This window comes from Podarcis cretensis (assembly GCF_951804945.1).
Source record: "Podarcis cretensis genome assembly, chromosome: Z".
Lineage (NCBI taxonomy): Eukaryota > Metazoa > Chordata > Lepidosauria > Squamata > Lacertidae > Podarcis > Podarcis cretensis.
In genome coordinates this window covers 6,581,931-6,601,008 of record NC_137184.1, presented here as the reverse complement: position 1 = coordinate 6,601,008, position 19,078 = coordinate 6,581,931, and the positions used below count along the sequence as shown (strand labels likewise).

Below are 19,078 nucleotides of genomic sequence, written 5' to 3'. Positions count from 1 at the left end.
AAATCATGCTAATTAATGCACCATATGCAAATATGCTGATGTTGAATTAATCTGCTCAGCCTGCATATTTTTGCACAGTGATTTATTACAGTGATATATGTACTAATATGATATATTCTGCAATCCACAGGCTAGGGTTTTGTCAACTTTTCAAAACTGACCCCCTTTCTAAAGTTATTCATCTTTCAGTGCAGGCCTGAGGTTGTGGCTGAGTGCTCTGAGGGGGAGGAGTTACAGCCTAGAGGAAGCCAGGATGAATTGAGGGAGGAGTTAGCAGCCAGCAGCAGTCAAACTTAGCTCTTTGCAGATTCTGGGAGGGGAACAGGGGAGTTTAGTGGGGAGGCCCAGAGGACCATCTCATGGTGTACATAGGACCAAGAGACATGGAGGGCAAGGCAGCTGCTGCAGTGACTTGCAGCACCTCTGCCATGTTTGTCTTTCTGCCAGAGAATATGCAATAGTACACTTGCATCAAGTACAAGCTGACTGTCTTGCTAGAAGAGAAGGTGCAACAAACTTGAGGCCTGCCTAGCCGCAGCTCGAGCTACAGGACAACATGCAGAATTTCTTGATAGAATTGAGTTGGCTGTGATAGAACAGCAAGATAGATGGGGTGTCCCCAGGAACGAGGAAGATCACCCATTGCAGAAGACTAACCTCTGGAGGAATGTGACACACAGAAGTAGGACAGTCACAAGCCACGTTTTATCATTAGAGTCGCAAAATTGCTTCCATGCTCTTACCTTGGGCACCAATTCTCAGCCAGAGGAGCTAGGACAGCAGGTGCCAACCTCAAAAGACACCAAGGGGGCTGTGGAACGTACAGTGCACAGAAGGATTCTTGCCACCCCCCAGAGGAGAAAGAAGACAGGAGGAGATGGACTTGAAGGAATCTTTTTCCATTCTTGATCTAACCGCTTCAGATTTGCTACCTTCCATGGAGACGATATCGGAGAAAGGGAATTGCTCAAACCATAAGATTTCTGCCTTTGTAACTGATCTCAACAACATCAAAATAAGCTCCAATACACAAGAGGGGATGACTGAAGTTAAGATGATGCAGACCTTAGAAGACTCCAAGCAGGCTTTGGAAGGCACAGCACATGGAATGATTCCTGCCACTCCCAAGAGGAGGAAGAGATTTTTGGTGGTGACAGATGACTCCCTACTGAGGGGAACAGAAGCAGTTGTGTGCAGAGGAAACTGGATATCCCAGGAGGTGTGCTGTCTTCCAGGTGCAAGATTCAAGAAGTCTTATGAAGTCTTATGAAGCCCACTGACCACTAACCTGATTCATGTGGGTACTAATAATACTTCCCTACACAGCCCTTAATGTATAGCAAAGGACCAAACTGTGGGAGGCAGTGGAAGACATGGGGTCATGAAGAGTCGGACACGACTAAACGACTAAACACAAATGAGACTATGAGCAGGAAGCTGAAGAGCCTTGGGACACAGGTGGTGTTTTCATCACTCCTTCCTGTTGAAGGTCATGGCCCAGGAGGAGTGAGGAAAATACTGGAGGTAAACCACTGGCTGCACAGTTGGTGGTGTCAGGAAGGGTTTGGTTTCTTGGATCATGGTCTGTGCTTCCTTGAGGAAGGAATTATGGGAAGAGATGGGCTGCACCTGACAGCCGTTGGCAAGAATGTGTTTGCTAGGAGTCTCGCAAACCTGATCAGGAGAGCTTTAAAGTAGAACAGGGGTCCTCAAACTATGTTCCGCAGGCCAGATCCGGCCCGCCCATTGCCCGGGATGACCACAGTCAACATGAGCTTCCTTCCCTCTGAACCGCTACTACTGCAAGCAGCTGGATCCAATCCCTTCCAGCTTCTGGCAGCGCCTCCTCCCTCTTACTTGGTCACCCTCCACTCTCATATTCCCCCCCATTGAAATACTTGTAAGTTTATGTTGATTAAAATTGTTCTTCAGTTTAAATATTGTTTTGTTTTTCCTGTTTTTTTGCACACTACAAATAAAATATGTGTAGTGTGCATAGGAATTCGTTCATATTTTTTTCAAACTATAGTCCGGCACTCAACAGTGTCTGAGAGACAATGGCCCCTTGTTTAAAAAGTTTGAGGACCCCTGAAGTAGAACTTGAGGAGGAAGGAGACAACATTACAGTCGACAGAAGAGCACCTGGTACTGTGGATAATAGCTTCACTAATGCTCAGGAAACTGAGATAGTGCTCCAGAAACCCACCAAAGAGCAGGAAACTATAAGAAGGAAGCAGATGGAGGGAACATCTTATGGTTCCAGTTGTCTGTACACAAATGCACAGAGTATGGGAAACAAGCAAGACGAATCACATCTTTTAATACATGATGGCAAAGATGACCTGGTAGGCATTAATGAAGACGCGTGAGATGAGACCCATGACTGGAATGTAGGAATTGATGGGTATAACCTGTTCAAAAAGAATAGACCAAACAGAAAGGGAGGAGGAGTAGCATTATATGTAAAGGATGTGTACACTTGTGAAGAAGTCCATGACCTGGAGCATGGAAAGCAGATTGAGAGTATATGGGTAAAAACTGAAGGAGAAAACAACAACAGTAACCTTATGCTGGGGGTCTGCTGTAGACCACCAAGCCCAACTGAAGACTTAGATGATGCTTTACTAGAGCAGATTACCAAACATTCAAAAAGGAGAGCTATAGTAGTCATGGGAGACTTCAATTTCCCTGATATCTGTTGGAACTCAACACTGCCAAGAATGTAAGGTCTGACAAATTCCTCCTTGCCTCGCTGACAATTTCATTTCCCAGAAGATGCAAGAAGCAAAATGGGGTCATCTGTCCTGGACCTGGTCCTCACCAACTGTGAGGAACCTATTGTTGAAGTGAAAGTACAGAGGAAAGAAAAGCTGAGTGTAGTCAGCCATGCACTCTGGACTTTGAGAAGCCTAATTTCAAAAAACTGAAGGAGCTACTGGGTGAGATCTCATAGTCAGAAATACTCAATGAGAAGGAAGTCCAAGAAGGATGGGAGTTTCTAAAAGGAGAAATATTGAAGGCCCAAATGCAGACAATCCCAACAAGAAAGAAAAGTGGGAGACATCTAAGGAAACCGGTGTGGCTGCATAAGGAGCTTACAGATGAGCTGAGAGTTAAAAATGGCATATATAAGAAATGGAAGAAAGAGGAAATCACAAAGGAGTATAAACGAGAAGTCAATAGTTGCAGGGGGAAGGTCAGGCTGGCTAAAGCTCAGAATAAGCTCAGGCTTGCAAGAGGTTAGAAATAATAAAAAATGTTTCTTCAGCTATGTCTGAAGTAAGAGAAAGAACAAGCAGGTACTAGGCCCATTGCATGGAGAAGACAGAGAAATGCTATTGGGTAACAGAGAGAAGGCGGAACTACTCAACACCTACTTTGCCTCTGTCCTCACACAGAAGAAAAGCAATGCCCAAAAGAAAAGCAACGACGTAAGGAGGGAGCTGCAGCCCAAGATAGGAAAAGAGGTAGTAGGGTAACCTAGCTACTTTAAATGAATTCAGATCTCCAGAGCCTGATGAGTTGAATTCAAGGGTTCTAAAGGAGCTTGAGGAAGTAATATCAGAGCATTTGTCTATGATCTTTGAGAATTTGTGAAGAACAGGTGAGGTCTCTGCAGACTGGAGGAAGGCAAATGTTGTCCCCATCTTCAAGGAGCGGGGGGACGGGGAGAGAAGACCCAGGTAACTACCGACTGGTGAGCTTGACGTCAATACCAGGAAAGTTCTTGGAACAGATAGTTCAACACTCAGTCTGTGAGCACTTAGAAAAGGATGCTGTAATTACAAAGGCCCAGCATGGATTTTTCAAAAGTAAGTCATGTCAAACAAACCTCATTTCTTTTTTTGAAGTAGTTACAAGTTTGGTGGATCAGGGGAATGCTGTGGGCATTATGTATCTTTATTTTAGTAAGTTTTTGGCAAAGACCCCCACAATATTCTTGCAAGGAAGCTGGTAAAATGTGGGTTGAACGAGGTAACTGTAAGGTAGATTTGTAGTTGGTTAGTGGACCAAACCCAAAGAGTATCCATTAATGGTTCCTCATCAACCTAGGAATGAATGAATGAATCTTTATTAGAATCAGCCATCGGCCATACCAATAAAACAACAATATGCTATACAAAGAATAGAAATGAAAAGTCAGTTATATAAAATACATTTTAGGGGGTTTGAATCAGTAGTCAAATAGGGCATCTTATTCTAATTTGCCTCAACCTAGGAAGAAGCGACAAGTGGGGTGTTGCAGGGTTCTTTCCTGCATCCATTGTTGTTCAACATCTTTATAAATGGCTTGGATGAAGGAATTGAGGGGATACTCACCAAATTTGCAGATGACACCAAATTGGGAGGGGTAGCTAATGCTGTAGAAGACAGAATCAGAATTTAAAATGGTCTTAACTGATTGGAGAACAGGACCCAAGCTAAAAAATGAATTTTAATAGGGACAAATGTAAGGTTCTGCACATAGACAGGAAGAACCAGCTGCACAAATATATGACAGGGGACACCTGGCTTATAAGCAGTACATGTGAAAAGGATCTAGGGGTCTCTGTTGACCACGAGCTTAACATGAGTCACCAGTGTGATGGAGCAGCAAAAAAAGAAAGAAAAGAAAAGGAAGAGTCCAGATCAAAGGAAGTAATAATCCCACTCTATTCTGCCTTGGTCAGACCACACCTGGAATATAGTGTCCATGCTGGGAGCCACAATTTAAGAAGGATATTGACAAGCTGGAACATGTGCAGAGGAGAGCCAATATAATCAAGGGTCTGGAAACCAAACCTTATAAGGAACCGTTGGATATGTTTAGCTTGGAAAAGAGAAGACTGAGAGGAGATATGATAGCCACCTTCAAATATCTCAAGGTTTATCCCATAGAAGATGTAGCAAGCTTGTTTTCTCCTGCTTTGGAGGGTAGGACCTGAACCAATGGATTCAAGTTACAAGAAAGTAGATTCTGAGTAAACATCAGGAAGACCTTTCTGGTGGTAATAGCTGTTTGACAGTGGAACAGAGTCCCTCAGAAGGTAGTGGATTGATTGATTGGTTTATTACGGCCATTGGCCCATATCTAAAAACAATACATCAAAATTTATCCATAAACAATACAATTTAAACAGTTCCAAGTTAAAACACCCCTATAAAACCAATTTTACTTCAATTAAGTAAACTATACACAATAAGCTCCCTCTATGTCAACCGCAATTCAAATCCCTCAGATTTTGGGGGATATGCGTCTTAGTTCTGGCACTTATTGATGGTTCTTAAGTTTGGCTAAGCTGTCAGAGTCATACAGTGATCCATTTCTCCTCTTATGAAATAAGACATTAATCAGGTATCTAGCGACTGCAAGGGATCTACTTGAGTCTTCGTCGTTTAATAAGTATATTATTTGGGCTTCCTGAGGTCTGTCAGCTATTCTCGATAAATATGGGGCCAGAAACTTGGACCGTGAAGCCGAATGTATAGGACAACAGAAGATTATATGATATAACGATTCTATAGATCCACTTTTACAGTCACAGAGGAGTGAGATCTGTCCGTTGGAGAGTCTGTTACCCAACACATTTGATGGGAGAAGGTAGTGGATTCTTCTTCCTTAGAGATTTTTAAGCAGAGGTTGGATAGCCACCTGTCATGGGTGCTTTAGTTGAGATTCCTGCATTGTTTGGGGGCTGGACTAGATGACCCTTGAATCCCTTCCAACTCTACAATTCTTTGATTCCCCCCCACCTGTGCCCACACCCATAAAAATGTGCAAATCCTTACAACCCATAAAAATATTCTACCCATAAAAATGTGCAAATCCTTACAATGTTCATGGTGTTCATTTAAGCATCTAATCCCACACTGGTATTAGATAAAAAATAGAGCAAGATTATCTCTGACCTAAAACCATATAAAAGGAATCATTACACAAAACAAAGAAGCAGCTCTTTCCAATTGTTTGACTCAGATAACAAAGTGATGATCTAGAAATGGAGGAAGCAGTCACCCTCTCTTCAAACACACACTCAATGAGGGTCATCTACCAGGGAACAAGCAATTCAGCCAGGTCTAGGATTTAAAAAAAAGTAATTTCTGGTAGAAAACTGTGGGCTAAGCAAATTCACATGCTCTGCAAAACCATGACTTTACCTGAATGTCCCGGCTTTGGAGGGAGGAGACGACTTTGCCACTTCATTGGCTGTTTAGATAAGCACAACAGCTAAGACAAAGTTTTGCTTATGGTGTCGTCTGAACACAGCACTGTGCTTAAGGTCTCTCCTCTTTCACTGCCGTCTATGGCCAAAGACCCCAACATTTCCCAAGAAGAAATCAATACATTTCTGGTCAGGTCCCCCTTCCTAATGACAACAACAGCAATACTGCTTCCCCGCTTCCTGCCATAGAAGCCCTGCACACTTACTCACAAGTAAGCTCCCTCCTAAGCCTGAGCCCAGTGAGCTCCAGGTGGGTGCCAGGGAAGCTGAACTGTAGCAAGAGGGCAGTGGCAGAACCAGGAGCTCGCATCAGCAGCTAATTTAAATTCAGAGCAAATTTTATAAATAAATGGACAAAGAAGGTAAACAGCCCAGCTTGTGCCAGAGCCTGAAGGATGCACAATCTGCTACATGGCAGTTGAAGGATGGGTTTGTCCTGTTGGGAAGGAGTTTGTTTCTAGGAGCCCCACTCAGTTCGGGACATTAGGGACCAAGGGACAAATCTGTGATAGCTCATGTTTTTCTGTTATTGTCTCAGTCAAATCATGGCACTTGGAGGGTATGTTGTCCTATGGTTACAGATTGTGCTGAAGTAGAGAAACCTTAACTTTGATCCCAGGTTTAGACAACACATTAAGCTAAACCATGCCTTAGAGGAGCAAATTGGGAGTGAATCCCTCACTAGGAACCAGCATTTCCATGCAGTGACAGTAAGAAATATTCTCGGCTTACCAGGCCAGGCAGACCAGGCCATTATACACTTTACACCCCCACCACTTTACAGAGTTTAATTCAGACCTGGGCCAATTCATCTAACCCTCAAGCCTAGTTGTGCCTTAAGAATAGAAGCAATTCCCCACTTCATAAAAAAAAAATATTTAAAAAAGCATACAGGAGGATTGAACTTGCATTCCCTCACCCCAAACACCCATGCTTTCGCTGCAATTCAGGCCCACGCCACAATTTTACCAGTAGCCCCATGGCCTTGGTGTAATAATACTTTCCTCTAAGTCCATGGTTTTCAACCAGTGATCCTTGGCTCCCTAGGAAGACTTGAGGGATGTTCTGGAGAGCAGCAGCAGTCTATCCTTCCTTCCCTTCCTTTGATTTACTTATAGCCCATATCTTCCTGCATATCTCTCTCTCTCTCTCTCTCTCTCCTGTCATCATCCTCTTCCTCTTCCTCACCATCTTCCAGACACATTTCAGATTTCCATACCCTCCAGTGTTCCTTAGATGAAAACAGGGACTTTTCTCACTCCCTCCCCAACTGACCCTCAACACCCCATTTTTTTTGTATCACCCCCAAGCAGTGCATTTCCTGTCAGATGAAGGGCAAGTGCCACCCCAACTGCATAAATGGGACATAGCACACACACCCTCCATTGCAGTGGAAAAAAAACCTTAATACTGTTTTTATTTTGCTAAGTTTGTGCTGGCACATATGCAAACACTTTTGATCCAAAACTCTAACGTGACTGATGTTTGGTACTCTTCCAAACCAAAGTTCAAATGCTGTTCTATTTGTAGCTTTTATTAGCAGTCTGTTCTGCAAATATGTTGCTTTCATCACTGCCTCACCCCAATATTCAAATCATAAATTAGACTGTGCCAGCATACATCTGACCATCTCCGTTAGAAAGTAATTCTTTCTCTCTGCTACGCCATTTTCTGGGATACAGGCTGCACTTGAATTCTTCTTGACCATATTTGCTCTTTCTTGACCTGTGTCCATTATTTTCAAAACCTTGTGCATACGAAATTCCATCTCTGGTAATTGCACATCTGTTGCGATTAAAATTTACATTAAATATGTGCTTAATCAGAGTTGACACACTCGGCAAACTGTCTGTTAATTCTGGCAAGTAAACTATATTTCTCACTTCGTTACAAATAGTTTCTCTGCCTGCAACACACTTAAGCAAACCTGCTCCTTTTCTTTGCACAGATATTCTATGGCCATTTGCGATTGTAACTGTCTCTGATGCATTTTCATTTAACTCTGAAAAAAGTCAGCATCACATGTCATGTGCACTGAATCTCCTGAATCAATTAACCATCTAGAAGAGTTACTGTCAACAGCATCAGTTTTCCTCTAACTTGAGATTGCTAGATAGTTCTAATGGAACTGCAAATGCATTTTTAGTTTGCTTTCTGCCACCACCCTGGAACTTTTCTTTATTAGTGCCACTTTGTTTTGTACAATTCTGTGCAAAATGTCCTATTTCCCCACATAAGAAGCATCTAGTTTTATCTCTTTTGCCTGCACCTTGAAAATCAGTTTTATTTTTAAAATTATACTTATCAGTCTTTTGTACAGCAAATACTTGCGTTTCACCCTCTGCTGCCTTTTCTGCTCTCCTAGCAGCCTCCTCTTAAAGTCTTAATACAATGTATTTTTGTGTGTTCCCGCTTACATGCGCACCAAAAACAATGCTGAAAATGGGCAGGGACGGAATGGCGTGGGGCAAGGGTGAAACGGAAAAATTCCCACTTATGTGTGTCCCAGTGACATACAGCGTGGCCCAAAATGGAACCTGTAAGTGGGGATTCCCTATATCCCACAGGTGAGCTACAAAAAGAACGTGGTTGGTCAAGGGAGCCAAGGACTCAAAAAGGTTGAAAACCACTGCTCTAAGCGGTTCATAAAAGCACTTACATAAATAAAAAGGCACTTGTATGATATTGTATCTACAGCTCCTGCTGATGCTACAGCTGGAAAGATTAATTTCATTTTCACTTATATGCAAACATAGAGAGCCGGGTTTAGTATGCACTCAAAGCTCCTTACAAGTTTTGTTCACTCCACCTGCAGACACAATCCCTGCCAACACCAGAAACAAAAGGTGGCAGCAAAAAGGGGAAATGGACCCCCCACTTTCAAAATGTTGGAGCAGGTCAAAGGCCTGACATGGTCCAGCATCCTGATCCTAAAATAGCCAAGCAGACATTCACGGGAAGCATGAAAGCAGGGATTGAATGCAACAGTGCTCTCCCCAGTTGCAATTCCCAGCAGCTGATGTTCATAGCCATTATGACTAGTAGCTGCTGACAGCCTTATTCTCAATAAATTAGTTGAATCCACTTTTAAAGCCTTGCAAGTTGGTAGAAGTAAACTACACAGTTCAGTGATGTGATGTGTGAAGTACTTCCCTTTATCTGTCCCAAGTGAGGAAGAAAAACATATCCCAATCTGCTTTATCCACACAATGCGTAACATTATATGCCTCTATCGCATTCTTCCCACCATCACAACCTCCTTGCCTTTCCCCCAAACTAAAACATGCAAAAATAAAAAATTATAGAAAGAACTCTATACTCAACACAGGTACCACAACACAGGCACTACTCTTCTTGGCAAAAGCAAAAAAGAAAAAGAAATAACAGTGGTTTAATCCCCACTACAGCAGCTGTGCAAGCAGAACTGTGGCAATTTACAGCTGAAGTTAAGGTGGAATCAATTACTGTTCCTTGGATAGGTTATCACAAAGCTACCCATCATGAGCATCTTATACAGGTGAGAGGAGTTCAGACATCACCTGTGTCTCCCCCTTGCCTTCTCTCTGAAGAACACCAGTCAGAGACTACTATTCCAGAAGTCTCTCTTCTCAGTCCCAGAAAGTCTGCACAGTGGCAAGCGGCAGCTTTTAAAAAAGCCTTAACAACAAAAAGCCTTGAAGTGATAAAGCTTCGATTTGCAATAACAGATTTGCTTTCTCAGTGCAAACAGCAAAAAACAACCCCCCCAAAAAAATACCACTGTGCTGCTGATACCTGCTTGATGAGTGTGATCAAACTTTAAAAAGCATCAACGTACAGTATATGTTGTCCCATTGCTTTGTCTTTATCCGACTGAATATGGCATAGAAAAGCCATGCTCTTCTGACAGCACTGAAGTCTTCAATTCACATGTTTTGAGTTATACAAGAGATAATGACAACAAAGGCATGTTGAAGTTGTCATCCTATTTGTCATCTAGCATTTACCCTTGCCCTAGAGATAACATCCCTCCAAACTCCCCCAGGCCACACTTTGCTGCTCTTGTCAAATAATTTAAAAAGGAAATTTGGCTACACAGTACCCAGAGGCAGTGGACCAGCCTGGAACTTTTAAGAGCAGTGGAGTTTAATCATGAATATACTCAAGGCCAGAGGCAGCTGATGTCCCTTGGGACTGGTAAGGCAGAAAGCACAGGCACCAAGGATAGGTGGGGACAAAACCAATAACAAGCAGAGGCAACTAATCCTCGTTTGGTTTGGTCTCTTGCTGCATTCTACAATGAGAAAGAAGCTGACCCAGTCAGGGTCAGTCAGGTCCACTCCCTGGGTTAGTCATAAGCAAGAAGGCAGGCACATAGGGGCTGGCTGAGGGCAGAATGAGGTTGATGGGGCAGTTAATTCTGATAGACCAGCATTCACTGCTCAAGGCATATTCCCTTTACAAAGAGTGGTTGGCAGTAACTAGGGAGGGCATTCTCTGTGGTGGCACCCAACTTGTGGAACACCTTCCCCCCACTGAAGTTTAGCTATCCACCTTCTCCTGCTATTTTCTGCTGGTGAGTGAAGGTGTTATTATTATTATTATTATTATTACTATTACTATTACTATTCCAGCAGGCATTTTGCAGGTTTTTATCTGAATATCATTTTAACCTGTCGTGCCTGCTTGCTTCCATTGTATTTTGCTGTGGTTTTATAGCAAGGCTGTAACTTATGCAGAAAAGCAGTGTGAATAAAGATACAGGTGTAGATATATGGATATATACATAAATCAAATCCACTTATGACCATAGATAGAGCAGTTGGTCAGTAATCAGCATGGTGCTGATAACACCAATCTGCAGGTTTGATCCCAATGAGGGACAGATGCATATTGTAGGGGCTTGGACTAGATGATCTTCATGGTCCCTCCCAACTCTATGATTCTATTATTCTTTTGCAGAAGAAGCTGAATGAGGAGGGTGACAATAAAAGAGGGGTGTCTTTGAGATGGTCACGGGGAGAATGGTGGTCACTCACCATGACGGAGATGTGGAGAATATGCATCTGTTCCTCCACAATCTCTGATGGCTCCTGCAGGGTCGGCGGTGTGTTCCTAGAGAGCTGTTCAGCACTGCTCATAGAGACATGGAAATAGAGGGTGCCATTTTCCAGCCACTGCTGCTTCCAGTGTACCAAGGAAATGTCAGAAACTGTTCCGGACATCTCTGCAAGAACATAAACAAAGAGTTGTTCAGTATATTTAGATACTGTTGAAAAGGGTTTCTTCCTGGGTATCTTTCAGCAACTCCCATTCTCAACAGTATCCAAGCTTAAAGATTATGTAACTGCATGTAACTGCTCAAAACATCATATAATTGCAGAGTTTGAAAGGATTCCCAAGGATTTTCTGGTCCAACTCCCTAGAATGCAGGAATCATAGCTAAAGAATCCCTGTCAGATAGTCATCCAACCTTTGCTTAAAAATCTCCAATAAAAGTCCACCACCTTCCAAGGTTGCTCATTCCACTGTTGAACAGCTCTTATCATGCCCTTTGACAATGTGCTATAGATCAGCCTTCCTCAACCTGGTGCTCTACAGATGTTTTCTTCTACAATTTGCAACACTCCATCTGTTGGCCGTGCAAGCTAGAGTTGATGTGAGTTGTAGTCTGAAATATCTGGAAGGCATCAGGTTGGGGAAGTCTGCTACATCTTTCACAGCAAAGGTGTCCAGTGAAGCCCTCTGCATTGTGGACCTTCTGGGAAAAAGGCAGGGGGATCCTGCCCACCCTGTGGCCAAGTTCAGACATAATGGAATATTATGATTTCCCGCTACATGAATAAGGAGTGTGAATGCCACACTCCCACCCATTATCTCTTTCTCTTTCAAAGCTTCATACAAAGATTGTTGATTCTGGTTTCAAACAAAGCTTGAGTTTCCTGCAATGTACAAGCAGAGGCGTACCTAACGCCTCCAAAGCTGGGAGAGATCATGGACCAGAAATTTAAAAAGTTTGCATTTTGTTGCCTTTTGCATCCCAGAGCCATTGGAGTTTGGTTGCTCTGCTCCTCCTCTCCTCCCCCCCCCTCTGTTGGTCCGTCTGCCTTCCTTTCTGCCTCCCTCCTTCTGCTCACTGCTTTCCCTTTCACCTCCTACCTCTTCCTCTTCCCTTTTCCTTCTCCTACAAATCAGTGCCCACTCTGCTGCAGTGATGGCCTATGCCAGCAACTGGATTCCTACACCGAGGTGAACAGAGCAGCCTGCATGCCTTGCCCAGCAACCCAGAGCAGTGGAGGAGCAGCCCAGGGTGGACTCCGAATCACTATGAGCCACAGTGGAGAAGCACAATGTTTGTGCCCCCCACCCAGGCCTGCACCCTTGGCAGTGGCCAACCTGACCAACCCCTAGGTACATCCTGTGCCCAAGCTCAGGAACTGTTTGTTTAAATTCTAATTTTAGTGAGAATAAACCAGGATAAAACAGTGGTTTCAGATCACTAGATAAACAAACTCCTTTGGATGGCAGGGAGAACAGTGGCCTGTCAGAAATGAATGCTTCAGGTCTTCTCTTTGCAGCCATGAAAAAGAAGTGGGAAGGAGGAGCACATTGAGTCCAAGGCTCACTACAGCTCATTCACATGGCACAATTATGGGGAGTTGCTGAACTACAACTCCCATCAGCCCCAGCAAGCATGGTCAATGGCCAAGGTTGATGGATGTTGTAGTTCAGGAAAATTTGGAGGGCCAAAGGTTCCCAACACCTGACATAGCAGGAAAACATGGATTCCCATTATATCTTAATCAAGCCACAGGCTATTAAGACAGGAAAACCATTTCAAATCCTTATATAATGAGAAGCAAGTCATTCACAATGTCTGGCTTCGACCCTTAGAATTGAACCCCAGATGGTTTGGTGACCCTGGGCCAGTTGCCCAAATTTTAGGTTATTCAATTTGATGCAACTTTATTAGGCCACTCGTATCTCAGAAGCTCCTGGTGATAAACACGTATACACTGCATGCAAAACCTCTTCTAAATAACAGCAAATTAAAACTAGTACAAACACTGCCAACAGCAGAACATAAAACACTCAACCTGCTTAGGCTCAGCTACCAAAAATGAGCTGAAACTGAAAGATGCTACACCATTTCTGAAAGATACTCATGAATACAAGCAAAAGGAGCAGCCATGCACAATCTTCTAGTCTTAAAAGGGGCTTGCCCCTGGCTTCAGAATTAAGATATGCAGTAACTGCTCTTGGAAAGATTGTAGCCAACAGCTACAGACTTCAGTATTTTAAAATTCTGCTCGTGTCAGGGACTCATATGCCCCTCTGCGCAAGAGAGGTTTTCTGCTCCACGTAAGTTCATTTTCCTTTCTACAACACTGGCCCCCCAGCACAAACTCCCCATTTTGCAGTACTGAAAAGATAGCTGATGTGAGTTTAAGCTGGTGGAACAGATATGAACAGGCAAAGCAGACCCTATCTAGAAAGTGAAACCCTTTGCGTGGAGATTAGCTTACCTGTCCATCAGACTTATCCCCCTCCACCCCCTCACAAAATTCCCACTGTTCTATAGCTGCCTGAATACCCAGCTGCTGTTTTCCCCCTTGACAGAGACAAGGTTAAACCATTATTGCAAACTCCCTTACTCAGCACTTTGCTAATTATTCTATCGACATATCCAAGACAGAGGCATTGCCACTTGAATCCCCAACGAGGACAGTTAGTGGCCCAGGTCGCTCATTATCCAACCAGGAACAAGGACAGGAAACACAAACTTCCATCTAATGGTCCTATCTGAATACTTCAGGAGAGCTGGGGAATAAACGCCTATCAACAACAGCAACATAGGTAGCTGTCTTATACTGAATCAAACCCACAGGGTCATCTACCGCAGTACTGTGCACATCGACTGGACTGGAAGCAGTTCCCCAGGGTTTCAGATGGGAAATCTCTCCCAGTCCTGCCTAAAGATGCCAGGAATTGAACATGAGACCTTCTGCATGCAGGACACATGCTCTTCCCTGATAAATTAACAATGCTTTGTTTGCTTGTTTATTAAAAATGTGTATTCAATCTTCCTTGAAAGCTTTTAAGTGAGCCAACAGATATCACATGTGCCAATATAATACCTGGGCCAGAATATAATTGTCCTTCCAATTCTGCACTTCACAAAAGCTCACAATACAATCCTCAACCCAAATAACATGCCAAAATGCATAAAAAACTGCAAAATTTAGGACAAAATAACCTCATGTTGATTTTACCTCAGAGTACTGTAGGAACGGGTCATTACGGACTTATGAATGAACACGCAGAAACTGACGTAGCAGAAATACAGTGATCCATCCAACACTACTCATAGATACACATTTAGAACTTGCCTACATCAAACTGCATTGGTCTCCTGAGTCATTCCTGAACATCCGTTTGTTTTGAAAAGCATTTCCTAGGCACTACACTACCCACTGCAACACTTCTGACTCTTCATCATTCAGGCTTTTCATTACCATTTCCCTCCCACTCTCTCTCGCTCTCTCCACCCCCCCCTTCCTGTTTCGTATGTTTAATAAAGACAGTAAGCCCTGTGGGCAGGGACTGTATTACTGCTGCTTTCTGTGTGGCGTCTAGGATGTGAATGATGCTAAACAAACATTAAATATTAATACTGATAGCAGTAGACAGCAGACTCTGAAGAAAATATGGAGAACAACCAAGTGGTACACACAAAATGAAGACAGGAGACCTCATGGCTGGGTCACAGTTTCTCAAATGTTGTGGCTAAGGAAGTTCGTGGCAGAGACAGAACCCAAGGGGCACTGTGGTGCAGCGTTCTGCTTCCCAAATGGGGAGCATCAGTGCTGCAGCCTGCTAAATGCCACCTCACTTGCCCACCTGCACCCTGGCCACATCACAAGCCTCTGCCAGAACAAGGCAGAAAAGGGAAGTTATGAGGAAAAGGAAAGTTAAAGAAGAAAAGGAAAGTTATGGGGAATGGAAGTCTCCTTCCTCTGAGGTTTAAGGCTGGAGCAGGCCAGGAGTAGAATTAGAGAGAGAAAAGGTCGTTTCAAACCAACTAACTAACTAGGAGCAGAAAGAACAAATATACAAGAAGAAGTCTGCTGTAGGTGCATGTACAAGAAGGAAGGATGAATGCACATGCAGCCTGGAAGTGGAGTAGGGCACAAGTTGAGTGTGAAAGGAGAAGCAGGAAAGGAAGACCCTCCAATTGTCCCTTTTTCCCAAGGGCATCCCTGATTTAGAGAAGCCATCCGGGTTTATGATTTGATCCTGGAATGTCCTGCTTTTCCTTACAATGTTCCTATTTTCATTAGAGAAATGTTGAAGGGTATGGAGTTATGTTGGAAGCTGCTAGGGTAGCTGGGGCAACCCAGTAAGATGTGTGGGGTATAAATATAGTGGTACCTCGGTTTTCAAACGTAATCTGTTCTGGAAGACCGTTTGACTTCCAAAACATTAAAAAACCGGAAGCATTTACTTACGGAAAACTCAATACAGAAGCTGCATGGCATGTTTGACTTCAGAAAAGCATTCAAAAACCGAAATGTTCAACTTCCAAGACGTTCGAAAACCAAGGTACCACTGTAGTAAAATTATCATTATGGAATGGGACGTCCCTATTTTCATGTTGGAGGGTATGTCAAGGAATGACAGGAGATGATGACAACTACTTTGAATGGCATCTTTGGGCAAGGGAGGGGGAAATATAAAAGAACCCTTCCCCGCTTTAGAGCCTAAAATAGGAAGGCTAAGTCCAGGGTCAATGTATGGACTTACCTATAGGAAATTTAAGCTATAGAACTCCTTGTTGTAACAAAGATATTGTTATGGCAAAGAATTTGGCAGTCTTCAAAGATGGATTAGGTAGTAATGGAAAATGATTCTAGTAACTGCTAACTGATTAGGACAAACTTTGCATCTACCTGCTATACTAATTGTCACCTCTCAAGCAGATTCTGGAGGTAGAAAGTTTCGGAACCTCAAAGCTTGTCTAATTAGCATCCCTTCATTGTTACTAGTGGATTGAAAAAAGGGAAACCTTACCATAGAAAAGTTTGGGGAGTGGGGCATTGGGGGAAATAGCCAGAGAATTTTTTTCACTCCAGGTCACTTCATGGAGTTGAAAGGTGATGTGGCAGAAAACAATGCTCTTTCCTGCTTCATCACTACTGTTCAAAAGGGCGTCCTCACAACCTCATGCTAAATAGGCAGCGAGTGAGCTCAAAGGTTTCATGGGTACCAGAGAGGTCCTTGTGGCTGTTGTTGTGCTCATAGGCACCATGCTGGCAACTGCAGAATTACAAGGAAGCATTCAGGGCCTTTGGCACTATCCCCCTCATTTCAACTGGATGGAAACACTTCAGAACAAAGGACTGCCTTTAAATATTTAGGGACATGGTTTGGGCATGCTTACATTACATTGGGAATTCTTACATCCAATGCATACTATATTACTATTTTCCAGAATTCTACTTTTTGGGGAAGAATTGAGGGTTCTGGACAAGACTAAGGACATCCAGATAGTTCAAGAAAACCTTTAAATGCCCCTTTACCTCTTCCACAGGGGACAGTAGTTTTATATGCCGGAGAAGCCACAAAGCAAGCACCTTTGGTTGCTAAGGCTTCTTAGCTTTGCTTGGTTACTAAAAGGTATTAAGGACTGGATTCTGATAAGAAATCAAAATGATCCAAGGTTATCCAAACTACGCTTGTTGGAACAAGCTGTAAAAACTGCTGATAAGTCTTCTTGGTATTCCAACCTAGTCATCCAATATAAATCAACACTCCCCACACCTGGCTGAAATCCATCTAGGACAGCTCAATCAGGGCAAAGCAATAAATATGTTTAATCTATAGTGCTTGTAATAAACATCACCCAGTACATAGAGATTAAGTACTCTTAAGTTGCTCCTTGAATGAAAACTTAAGCTGCATTCCTAACCACACTTACTAGGGAGTAAGTGCCATTGCTCAGGACTGCAGAGTCTGCTGTGTTTTGGGAAACCATCAGATATGATGCCTTCCAAAATCTGAGAAGGCTTTTCTCAAAACTGCATCCTCCATCAGGAGAGAATGTGTGCTTGTGGAACAAAATGAACAAATCATTTATCTGTTAAACCGCCCCTGGCCTGATAAAACAAGGTGAAAATGACTTTCTCCCATCAAAAGGATATTTCAGTTCTGCCTAATTACAAAGGAAAACTGAAGCACCGGTTTTTTACATGGACCTTGGTATTAACTATAGTTGGGAACTGGCAAATCAGTCAATTTCAGTTTCTCATTTTCCAATACATTCAGTTATCCAAATCAGTTTGTATATTTTAAAAAGTCTTTATGAAAATTCATCAAAACTTTAGTGTAAATTTCTCCTTATATACACATTTTTGCAAAGCTTATTTTCTCTTTTAGAGTTTCCATATTATGATGCATCTGTGTATGTCATTTTCATTATTACATGCATTTTATGCAAACTTTAGCCTAGTATATGCATTTTTGCACACTATTTGATTAGAAAGTTGCAGCACAAAATTCAGAGAAATATTAATTTCAAAGGATGGCAATGTCACATATTGTTTCAGTATGTGTAGATTAGATACGTTTGCTTTTAACTGCAACCTTGATCACATTTGTGCCCCAACCCCTACTCATAATATAGGGTTGCCATACCTCTGGAATTTCCCGGACGTAGCTAGCCAGATTAGTCATCAGAAATAGTGTCTGGGTGGAAATCGCTTAAATGTCCAGGAATATCTGGACATATGGCAACCCATGTTGGCAGTGTTGTTTTTGGTGATCTGCCTTAGCTCAAAAACTTCATTTTTTTCGGACTTTGCTCAATGTTTCTTTCTGGATTTTCACTTTTTGAAATGTGGCACCCCTTTCATAATACATTTGGCCTGCATAGCTAGCCATTAGAGTAGATCTTCTGAGACTCAATACTGACTGTTGGGGGGGGGGGGGAAAGATATTTTGTTGTATTTTAGAGTATATTTTCATTCTGTTGAAACAGGTAAGTTTCAACATGAACTAACTTTTCTAACACTGCCACTGTATACTTAGTGGCTGTTTTCACTAATCAATCCTCCATAACCACAAATCTCTGAATTGAGTACCCAAGAGAAAACTTGTGGGTCACACTGGGTAGTTCAGTGAAAAATGTCAGCATGAGGTGCATGGGCAGCAAAAAGACAAATCCATATTAAGAATTATTAGGGAAGCTTAATATAGTTAATGTCCCATCAGTAATATGTGCTGGGCATGAGGGTCAGATTCAGGGCTCTGTCAACAGAAGCATCATTTTCGAAGACTTGGGGATTGATAATACTGTTCTACTCTGCCTTTGTAATATCTCATTTAGAACACACTGTACTTTTCCACAGATAATTTGATTAGATAATGCAGGACCTAGAAGACTCAAGACGCTGTGCAGAAAGGAATAATGATGATCAGAAGGGAATCCACGGATTCTTAATCTCTGAAACAAAAGGGGGAACAATTGCCCAAGATTTCCTAGGCCAAACAAGCAGAAAGAGCTTTGAACTAAAGGGGGAGAGATTTATGAAAATATGTGAAAGAACTTCCTACTTAATTTTATTAAAATATTTGTACTTTGCCTTTTGATCTACAAAGTCATGCAAGGCAACTAATAAGAAATGTTTAAACTACAACAAAACAAGTATCAGTAATGTCAGGGAACTGACATCGGAGCGAGAGGTGGAGGCAAGGCTCCCGAGCGATGCAGGAGAGGGGACCAGCAGAGGGGAAGGAATTCAGCGCAACACCAGCAGAGAAGGGAGGGAGATGGAGGATTCGGAGAGGGGTCTCCAAGACTCTTTGCCCGAAACTAGTGGAGAGAGCACGGGCACACC

General features: G+C 42.7%; 1 protein-coding gene across 2 annotated transcripts in view; it reads right to left on the bottom strand.

Moving 5' to 3' along the window:
* The window catches only part of ASTN2 (astrotactin 2), a 669,461-nt gene that overhangs the window by 505,179 nt on the left and 145,204 nt on the right, over positions 1–19,078 (bottom strand). For both annotated transcript variants that reach the window (XM_079961923.1, XM_079961924.1), the window contains exon 2: positions 11,222–11,409. In XM_079961923.1, coding sequence (XP_079818049.1) covers positions 11,222–11,409 — 188 coding nt within the window. The remainder of the gene's footprint in view (positions 1–11,221; positions 11,410–19,078) is intronic.